This window comes from Rattus rattus, chromosome 2 (genome assembly GCF_011064425.1).
Source record: "Rattus rattus isolate New Zealand chromosome 2, Rrattus_CSIRO_v1, whole genome shotgun sequence".
Taxonomy (NCBI): Eukaryota; Metazoa; Chordata; class Mammalia; order Rodentia; family Muridae; genus Rattus; species Rattus rattus.
This window is the reverse complement of record NC_046155.1, coordinates 114,691,308-114,702,425: the sequence shown is the minus strand read 5'-3', so window position 1 is coordinate 114,702,425 and position 11,118 is coordinate 114,691,308. Positions and strand designations below refer to the sequence as shown.

Below are 11,118 nucleotides of genomic sequence, written 5' to 3'. Positions count from 1 at the left end.
CCTGCGGTCTAACTTCTTGAGTTCTTTGTATATTTTGGATATAAGGCCTCTATCTGTTGTAGGATTGGTAAAGATCTTTTCCCAATCTGTTGGTTGCCGTTTTGTCCTAACCACAGTGTCCTTTGCCTTACAGAAGCTTTGCAGTTTTATGAGATCCCATTTGTCGATTCTTGATCTTAGAGCATAAGCCATTGGTGATAACATATATCTTGACTCTGAAAATTTTATTTACATGCAAAATTTATATCTTGTAAATAACATAAATAGTACTTCCTAATTTGTATATTTGAAGTCAGATATAATATTCTCAAGGTTTTTTCAAAATAATGCTTACAAGGGTATGATATTTAGAATCAAAAAGTACCACCAGCATATTCAAAATTAAATTTTCCACAAAAATCATCGAAAGTTATATAGAAATAATCTCAACAATACATTCCCAACTGATAAAAAGGTATTCCGACGACAACCATTTATAGTCAGCTTTTTTTTCATTTCATTGATGATAATAATTTATTTCTATAATCAGAGTTAGTGGAGGAGTTTTAACTATGTCTTGGACTGTAGGTTTTGAAATTTCTCCAATTTTTCGTAACTTAATTAACTAGTATTTCCATCAATATATTTGGTAATATACCTTGGTTTGCAAGTTTATTTTCTTCAGTAATTACATAACTTAATGGAGATGCTAAAATTTCTTAGGAAGCCCTTTGATCTAATGACTGCATTTTGTTTTGACACACCTATACAAGCAAAACAGGTGAAATGTGGTCATTTGCAATTTGTACATATTTAACTCCATAATTAAAATCCTTTTAAATATTTCATTTGATTAACAAATATACTATTGTGTTCTTTGAAAAATCATTAATATAAATGTTTTTGTGTTTATATTTTAAAGTATTCATGTATTGAATTTCCATTTAACATATTCCAATATCATTATATTAGTGGGGAAGAATTAAAACTACAAAATATAAAAAATTCAAACCAATTATTCCATCAACCTTAAGAAAAATAAAACCATCTTTCTTTTTTGTGTTTAAATATAAATCGAGAATTATAATCTTATGTGTGTGTGTGTGTGTGTGTGTTTCTGTAAGACATAATATACATGAGAGGGGGATTATTTTTCAAAATCCATTGTTCGCCTGAAGAATTGTACCCAATAAGAGGGCCAAAAGGGGTCCCTAATTGAAAAAGAATATTTCACAAGCATGAGGATCCAGGTTAGATATCTGCACCTCCATGGTAAAATGACCTGGACACATATGCTATCATCCCAGACTGGGAGTAGAGGGCAGACAGAGATAGAAATATTCTAAGGTGAGCTGAGCAACAAAGTCTTAATTGTGTCTTTTTCTTGCTTCATAATTACAGGTAAAATGTGACCCTGCTGCCTTTCCTACATTGAATCCATAGACACTAAAACATGAAACCAAATGTTTTGGTTTCCTTAAGGTTTCAGATTGTGTTTTGTTGTCGTAATTGGAGGGATCAGCTTTTGTCCATGGTGATCTGATAGCATGCATGGAATTTTTCTATCTTCCTGTATCTGTTGAGACCTGTTTTAGACCAAATAAGGACTTAATTTGAGAGTTACCATGAGGCAGAGAAGAAGGTGTATCCTTTTTGTTTTAGGGTGGAACGTTCTTTTTAAATACCCATTAAGTTCATTTGCTTCCATGACTTGGTTGTTTTTCCATGTCTCTTTTAATTTCTACTCTCCATGATCTCTCTGTCCATTGATGAGAGTGGGGTACTAACTCCTACTATTAATGTGAGGGTACAATGTGAATTTGAGATTTAGTGTTTTTTTTTTGAATGTAGTGCCTCTTGGTATTTGGAGCATAGATATTTAGGATTGAGGGTTGTTCATTTTGTGATTTTCCACAATGAATATGGCTGTCCTTTTCACTATTTGATCCCTTTTGTTTAAAGTTAATTTTATTTTGATATTTGTATGACTATCTAAGCTTGCTTCTTTTGGGCCCATTGTTAGAAAAAGTTGTTTTCCAGCAATTGCTCTGAGGTAATATCTATCTTGATGCTGAGATGAGTTTCTTTTATGTAGCAAAAGGTTGAATCCTTTTTTGTTACAGCCAGTCTGTTAGTCTGTCTTTTTCATTGGGGGAATTGAACCATTGATGTTAAGAGATATTGATTAAATATTTACTGTTAGGGTGTAACGCGTTTGTCTGTTCTTCTTTTCTTGGGCTTAAGGTGTTGATTTTTCTGTTTCTTGGTATGATTGTCTTTCGCCATTTTAATCCATAGTCCCCTTGAAAACCCCTGTTGACTGACTGAGCCTGCTTTTGGTCAGAATGCCTCCAATAATAGGGCAAGGAACCCAGACTAACTCCAGTAGATAGATATGTCATTTTCCCTATAAGATTTTATAAAAAATAAGGTACATGTGAAAAATTGGATGAGTTTTAGGTCAAAGACAAAGTAGTCAAGGAATAAACAAGGCATTAAGAAAGGTCTCATGATTACTATATTCAGTCTTAGCAAGACCCTTCGAGATACTAAGACCACATTCTTCAGCTGTATTCATCTTGAACTTTCTTCCTTGTCTTATTCCAATGTCAAATTCTTGTCTGAGCCTACTACCCTGTCCTAGTTGATTGACAAATTCTTGCAGATATTCTTGATGCAGGAGCAGGAACTCTCAACACATTTCAGCTTAGGTCATCCCCCTTGAGTCCTTAGAGCCTCTCAAGTGTCAGATCTCTGGGTTTCTTTAGTGGTTCCTCCCATCCTCTACTCCATAGTACTGCATATTTCCATCCATTCTCCTGGCTCTCTAGGCTTATCTCTTTTCTCTCCTCATGCCTGATCCTGTCCCCTATTTACTTTCTCCATCTACTCTCCTACATAGGTCCCTTTCTTCCTTTGCTTCCCATGATAATTTTGTTTCCCTTTCTAGGTAGGACTAAAGGGTCTCCCTTCCTGTTAAGCTTCACTAAGTCTGTGAACTTTACCATGGGTATTCTGAACCTTTTAGCTAATATCCACTTATTAGTGAGTATATACTACTCCTTTGGTGTCTGGGTAACCTTACTCAAGATGATATTTTCTAGTTCCATCTATTTAGCTGTAAAATTCATGATATCCTTGTTTTCTTTCTTTCTTTTTCTCATTGTTCAAAGTTCATTTGATGTTTCCATTGGCATGACATTTGAGTAGTTAGTTCCATCATCTATATGCAGACCTTATACTTCACACATACCATGTATACCACAGACACATATACACATAAAATATCCTATAGAACATTTTATGCAAGATATGGATAATGAAATTACACACTGGAGCTAGGTTATAAATACCTGAACTCATTAGCCTAGTAATGTTTGGTGAGGGTGCAGAGTACAGTAATGAAGCAGGGCTCAGGTAACAAAGTTCGCACAGTTATAGTAAGTCTGAGACAGGGACTGTCGCCATCTCTGGCTACTATTAGGTTAAAGTACCATTTATTGAGGTCCGAATTCATGAACACCTAAATACAACAACCCAGCTCAGATGAGAAGTGTGGGTCTCCATAGAAGACTTTCTACTATATTGCTACAGCCTGGGCTGTGAAGGTAAAAATGGGAAGACTTTAGAACTAAAAGGGATCTATTCTTTTTTTCAGGTGGGCTTCCTCAAAAGTCAGTATCACTTTCACAACATCTGAGATTCCATTTTGTCCCAGGATATGTGGAACACTGAGGAAGACATCTTCATTGATTATATATAGACCCTTAATCATGGTGGAAATGAGATGCACCCACTTAAGGTTCTTCATTATGCTCTTGGCCAAGTCTGCCACAGAGTGGTCAATGGCCCATGATGTGTAACCTTTCAGCTCAATGACCTCATATTCACTGTCAACCACCTTGTAAACATACTTCCACTGCTCTATTCCTCTATCAGTGCTCATTTCTGGGTACAGAGACTTCAGGGAGATGCCAGCAAAGTTCACACCACAATACTCTAGCACATTGCAGTCACCACACTCTCTCAGGATTCACTCATGTTACCTCAGTGGGCGAACACCCAGCCTTTCTCAGGTAACAGTGTTTAGCTGAATCCAGATTGCAACCACTTCCAATAACTCAGCTTTTGGAAAAGCACTGATATTCTAAGCTATGTAGGTCCAGATATCCACTAGATTTGAGGGCATTAAACAGCTTGCATAAACTCTGTTACCTACAATGTTGAAGGATGAACTTTAAGATCTTCATCTTTACTGGACAAAACTGAGTCGCTATCTCCTCTTAATGACAGGCCTGTGCTGTGGTAATGACTAGCCTGGGTTTGCAGTCTTTTGCAGAGGTTGCAGTTTGTCTTGCTAAAGACAATTTTTGTGTTTTTGGCATGGAAAATGCACCATGCTGAAGATCCATCATCACTCCCATTAGCTTGTCTTCCAGAACACCAACAATGGCAAGCTCATCTGTCAAGTCCTTTACTAAGATACTGAGGGCATAACCACGCTAACATCATCAACTTGAATAACTATAATCTTATTCTGGTAGAATTGTTCTTCCTTAAGAAGATTAACATACAGCTGGTCCTTGAGTATTGCCATCTTGGATTTTGATTCTTTTGAGACTGCTAGTCCACGATGTGGGGGTGACGGGGCAGAGGTGAGCAACAACTGCTTGGCCTGGGCTTGGTAACAGCAGCTCCAGCACCTATGTCCTTGTTTTTAATATGTGAATAGTATTCCAACTGATATTCTTAATTTCTGTAGTATAATAATTTTAAATGTGTCAGTGATGTTTATTTTTCTGTGAAATTCTAGTTTGTGAGCAATATTTACATCTTCAAAAGGTATAATTAATTATTTTTTTAGCCTCATATTACTTAGAATTATAAATGGTCAACTGATGTATCTGGGGCATACATTCATTGATCTTTTAGGCAGGTCATTGTATAGATGAGGAAAAAATATTCCATAGTCTAATATCACTTTAAAAATATCCATTCTTATCACCCTGTACAAAACTTAAGTCCAAGTGGATCAAGGACCTCCACATCAAACCAGATACACTCAAACTAATAGAAGAAAAACTAGGGAAGCTTCTGGAACACAGAGCACTGGAAAAAATTTCCTGAACAAATCACCAATAATTTATGCTCTAAGATTAAGGATCAACAAATGGTACCTCATAAAACTGCAAAGCTTCTGTAAGGCACAGGACACTGTCATTAAGACAAAACAGCAAACAACAGACTGGGGAAAGGTCTTCACCAAACCTACCTTCAGTAGATGGCTAATATCCAAAATATACAAAGAACTCATGAAGTTAGATTCCAGAGAGGGGAATAGCCATATTACAAATGGGCTACAGAGCTAAACAAAGAATTCTCAGGTGAGGAATATCAAATGGCTGAGAAGAACCTAAAGAAATGTTTAATGTTCTTAGTCATCAAGGAAATGCAAATCAAAACAACCCTGACATTCCACTTCAGAGCAGTCAGAATGCTAAGACAATAAACTCAGGCCACAGCAGATTCAGGCAAGGGTGTAGAGAAAGAGGAACACTTCTGCATTGTTGGAGGGATTTCAAGATGGTAGAACCACTCTGGAAATCAGTCTGGAGATTCCTCACAAAGTTAGACATTGCACAACCTGAGAACCCAGCTATACCTCTCTTGGGCATATACCCAAAAGATGCTTCAACATACAATAAAGACACATGTTCCACTATGTTCATAGTAACCTTATTCATAATAGCCAGAAGCTGGAAATAACCCAGATGCCCTTCAAGAGAGGAATGGATAGAGAAAATGTGGTGCATCTACACAATGAAGTACTACTCAGTTATCAAAAACAATGACATCATAAAATTCACAGGCAAATGGAATGAACTAGAAAATATCATCCTGAGTGAAGTAACCCAACACAGTAAAGCACTCATGTTATGCACTCATTGATAAGTGGATATTAGTACAATAGCTCAATTGCAAGATGCAATCCAGGGACCATAAAGTTCAAGAAGTAGGATGACCGAATATGGATGCTTTCACTCCTATTTAAAAGGAGAGAAAAATCTACAGGAGGGGATATCAAAGGTAAATTAGAGCAGAGACTGAAGGAAATGGCCATTCAGAGCCTGTGCCATTGTGATATATACTATCCACCAAAACTACATAAGATTGATGAAGCTAAGAAGTGCATGCTGACAGGAATCGGATATAGATCTCTCCTGAGAGATACAGCTAGAACATGCCAAATACAGAGGCAAATGTTAGAGGAAAACAAGTGTACTGAGAAAAGGACCCCCGTTTGAGGAATTAAAGAAAGGACTGAAAGAGCTGAAGGGGTTTGTAACCCCATAAGAACAACAATGCCAACCAACCAGAGCTTCTAGGGACTAATCCACTGCCCAAAGACTATACATGTACTGACCCATGTCTCCAGCTGTATATGTAGCAGAAGATGACCTTGCTGGGCACTAATGGAAGGAGAAACCCTTGGTCCTACCAAAGTTGGACCTCCAGTTTAGGGGATTGTCAGGGGGGATGATAAGGGAGTTGGATGGGGAGGAGAACACTCTTATAGAAGAAGGGGAGGGGATAGATGGCTTATGGACAGGAAACCAGGAAAGGGAATAACATTTGAAATTTAAATTGAAGTATCCAATAAAAATTATTTTGGTGTGTATGAAAATACTGTAATATATTTATTTTAATATTCAAACAATTTAATTGATATATAAACTCACTCTAAATAGAGAAATAGATTCTTTCATACATATTAGGTCCTTTGCCATTCATCCCAGGCTAATTCACTATCCCCAGGATCCCCCACCCCTGGACTTCTCCCAAGAGCTCATTTATTCCATCAATGTCGCTTGATTTTTATGTGCTTCAATGATTCCTCAGCACACAAATTAGAGACAACACACACACACACACACACACACACACACACACACACACACACACATATATATATATATGATGCAGAAGACTAGCACAGTTTCTAAGAAAACAAAATTCAAATTGGAAAAGGCGGAGTAGATAAAATATCCCACTTATAAGCAAGGATGTACTTGTAATGAAATCTTTTTCAGAAAAGGGAAGAACAGTGCATCTGAATGGAGAGTCACTACAATATGTCAAATATGTTCCCAGATATGGTGGCCCTAGCGCCCAGGAATAGTTACAAAACAAATAGACTCCTTTGTTTTGTTATTGTTTGTCTGTTTTATTTTAATTATCTTCATTAAAGTCCACATTCTAAGAGGCAAGGTCATTAGTACCTATTGCCCAAAATAATAGATGAAAAACAAAAATCAAAACCAAATAACTCAAAAAGCTGATAAGATATACTATTAGTATTAAAAATAACAGTACACTAGTAGTTTAGATGCAAAGAAGAAATACAGAAAAGTATTAGAAGAAAGTAACCAAAATTGTGGTAAAATAAAAGAATATAAATAAGCACTATAATAAAAAATCAAAATCAGAATAGGGTTTTATTTCTGTGAGGAGACATCAGTACCATGGCAACTGTTATAAAAAAAAGCATTTAGTGAACTTGGATTACAGTTCAGTTCAGCGGTTAAGTCCATTATCCTCACGGTGAGAAGCATGGTAGCACTAAAGCAGACATAGTACTGGAGAGTAACTGAGAGGTGTACATATGAATCCATGAGCAGCAGGAAGTGACAATGATACACTGTCCATACTTGAGCTTCTGAAACCTATAGTTATACACCTTCTCCATCAAAGTCACAACGACTTCAACAAGGACACACCATAATAATACTATTACTTATTGACCAATTTGAGTTTATTTTTATTCAAACCACCACAGACAGCATCTGATTTCTGATGTGTGAAAGCGCCCTCTCTCTCTCTATATATATATATATATATATATATGCCTTTATATTATTATATGATAAATTGGTGCATTTATTTATCTAGAAAACAACTTAATCTCATTCTTCTTGGCACTCAATAAAATCCCATTGTGTACATATACCTCTTTATTTTCCAGTAATTCATTGATCAATATCTAAGACGATTCAGACAAAAATTCAAATTATGTCATGATACAGAAGACACGCACAATTTCTAAGAAAACAAAACCCAATTTGGAAAAGGGGGAGTAGATAAATAGTCCCATTTATAAGCAAGGACATACTTGCAATCGAAATCTTTTCAGGAAGGGAAGAACAGTTTGCTCTAATGGAGAGTCACTGGTGATATCAACCATGTTCCAGGTCAGGCCTCAGACCCTGCAATAGTTGGATAAAACAAACAGACTCCTTGTTTTGTTTTTGTTTGTTTGTTTTGATTTTAATTATCGTCATTAAAGTCTTCATTCTAAGAGGCAAGGCCATACTACTAGTGCCCAAAAAAAAAAAAAAAACGAAACCAAAATAATCAAAAAGCTGATAAGACAAAATATTAGTATTTAAAAATCAACAGTACACCAGTAAGTTCTAGATGCAAAGAAGAAATCATATAGAAAAGTATTAGAAAGCAAGAAATAACCAAAATTGTGTTTAAAATAAAGCAAATATAAACAAGTACAATAATACAAAAATCAGTGTGTCATAATTAGGGTTTTATTTGTGTGATGAGACATCATTACCGTGGCAACTGTTATAAAGAAAAGCATTTAGTTAACCTGGATTACAGTTCAGTTCAGTGGTTAAGTCCATTATCCTCACGGTGAGAAGCATGGTAGCACTAAAGCAGACATAGTACTGGAGAGTAACTGAGAGGTGTACATATGAATCCATAAGCAGCAGGAAGTGACAAGGATATACTATCCATGCTTGAGCTTCTGAAACCTATAGTTATACACCTTCTCCATCAAAGTCACAATGACTTCTTCAACAAAGGCACACCATAATAATACTACCCTTATTGATCAATTTGAGTTCATTTTTATTCAAACCACCACGACAGAACTCCTTTTTGTGTGATTGTGTGTGTGTGTGTGTGTGTGTGTGTGTGGTGTGAATGGTGTGAGTGTGAATGTTGTGTGTGTGTGTGTGTGTGTGTGTGTATGTTTGTATGTATGTTTGTGTGTGTGGTGCTGGTTCTGCCTTTTTAATGTTTGATTTGTACTAATAAGGATATATTAGGGTTTTGTTTCATCTTCTTATACGTTATTTGATTTCATTTTAATAGTAACCATTAGAATCCTGTTTGTTTTTTAGTGAGAGACAGAAAGCAGACAGTTCTACATGGGAGAACAGGTGAAGTGAGCTAGAAAGGGAAGAAGAAGGAATAACTATAAACAGAAAATATGTAAAAATATCTTTTAAATAAAATACATGAAAATCATGTGATGTGGGTGAGTGACATTCACTTTTGTGTACAATTGTGTGTGCTTGTGTATTTGTCTACAACCTTTTTTATTATATAATCAATTCTCCTCCTCTACAGAACCCTGGTAAGTACATTTTCCTTTACATTCAAATATGGAAAAGCAGTTCTTGATATAATTTTCCTTACAGCCTCCTTTATCTGTCTGTTTCTAAGACTATAGATAATAGGATTTAAGAATGGAGGAACAATGGTATAAAAAACAGACAGAGTCATTTCCTTAACTATTTCCAGTGTCACTACTGGAGGTCTTAGATACACATAGGCAGCAGAACTAAGAAACACAGACACCACAATAATGTGAGGGACACAGGTGGAAAAGGCCTTCGCTCTCTCTCCTTTGACAGGAACCTTCAACACAGTTGATAATATGCGTGCATATGATATGACAATAAAGACAAAGCAGCTACCACTGACGACAATAGCAGACAGAAGAATTAAAAGTTTGTTATTAAAGGTGTCAGAGCAAGAAAGCCTCAATAAAGAGGGAATATCACAGAAGAACTGAGGGACTACGTTAGAATGACAGAAGGACAGCTGGAATGTTTTGAAAGTATGCACACTTGCAAGGACAAAAGAACTAAGGAGGGAAGTCAGTGTCATCTGAACACAGAACTGGTGGTTCATGATCACTGGATAGAGGAGGGGCTTGCAGATGGCCACATAGCGGTCCTGGGCCATGATGGTGAGAAACAGAATCTCTATACATGCACAAAAATAGACAAAAAAGATCTGTGCTGCACACCCACCTACAGCAATTTTCCTATGGTTACTGAGAGAGTTGATACAGGCATTGGGCACAGTGACAGAAACGTAACCCATGTCTAAAATGGACAGATTTCTGAGGAAGAAGTACATGGGTGTATTTAGGGTCTGGTCAACTGTAGTAGCAATGATGATGATAAGGTTCCCTAACAGACTGCCAAGGTACACCAGCAGCAAGAGTACACTGAGTAGGATCCTGAGCTCCCAGGTCTCAGCAAAAATTTCCAGGAAGAACTCAGTCACCAAGGTGGAATTTGCAATCATCTCAAAGTGCAGGTTTATCTGCAAAAGAAAATCAGTGACAGAGAATAACTTAAATTAACTCATAGATCAGTAACATTTTCCTTCAAATGCTGTTTTCTAAAACTGGCCTTAATGTGTGAAAAAGCAAACATTTGTTTTTTTGGCCTGCATCCATTTTCTTAAACATGCTTATTTGGTAACATATGTAGCTGTGACTGTCTCTCTAATTGTATATATGGTGAGAGGCATGTATAATAAGTTTCTATACTAATAACTCATAAACCCTTTATCTTAATGAACATGAAGTTGATTAAAAGGTGGTATTTTCTCTTCCAAATGAACTAAATACATTAATGAGGAATATCCTTCGAATATTAACATATGCATATGATTATGTCTATACCTATGCACAGGCACATGCATATGTATATAGAAGGTGGGTTATCAGAAAGTGAGAATGAAGGAGAGAGACATTGACATAGAGAGGGGAACAGGTTGGGAAAAGTGAAAAGATGAGCATGGAAGAAGTGGTAATTTCAGAAATAATCTCACTCAGTTTTTGGAATATTTGACAGCTTTAGAAAATACAGTTGGGGTTGGGGATTTAGCTCAGTGGTTGAGCGCTTGCCCAAGCGAAAGTCCCTGGTTTGGGCCCCCACCCCAAAAAAAAAAAAAAAAAAAAAAAAAAGGAAATGCTTGAGGAAAATAAAAATAAGATTTTCTTGAAAGTCACAAATACTATAGATATTAACCTCATGTCCTTAA

At 36.4% G+C, this 11,118-nt stretch overlaps 1 protein-coding gene and 1 pseudogene across 1 annotated transcript; both read right to left on the bottom strand.

The window, feature by feature from the left end:
• Positions 1-824: 824 nt before the first annotated feature.
• Positions 825-10,374, bottom strand: LOC116893220 (olfactory receptor 14C36-like). Its single transcript, XM_032895102.1, has 2 exons — positions 9,443-10,374; positions 825-900 (listed from the first exon to the last, which is right to left on the bottom strand). Exons 1-2 carry the CDS (start codon positions 10,372-10,374, stop codon positions 825-827), a joined length of 1,008 nt encoding a protein of 335 aa, XP_032750993.1.
• Positions 3,611-4,576, bottom strand: LOC116894744 (annotated as a pseudogene).
• Positions 10,375-11,118: the final 744 nt, after the last annotated feature.

Excerpts from the sequence above, each read along its gene's own strand:
- LOC116893220 (XM_032895102.1), bottom strand. The coding sequence starts at position 10,374 with ATGATTGCAAATTCCACCTTGGTGACTGAGTTCTTCCTGGAAATTTTT. Across the intron at positions 901-9,442 it reads ATATCAAGAACTGCTTTTCC|TTTAAAATATAAACACAAAA; the intron begins ATATTTGAATGT and ends ATACATGAATAC.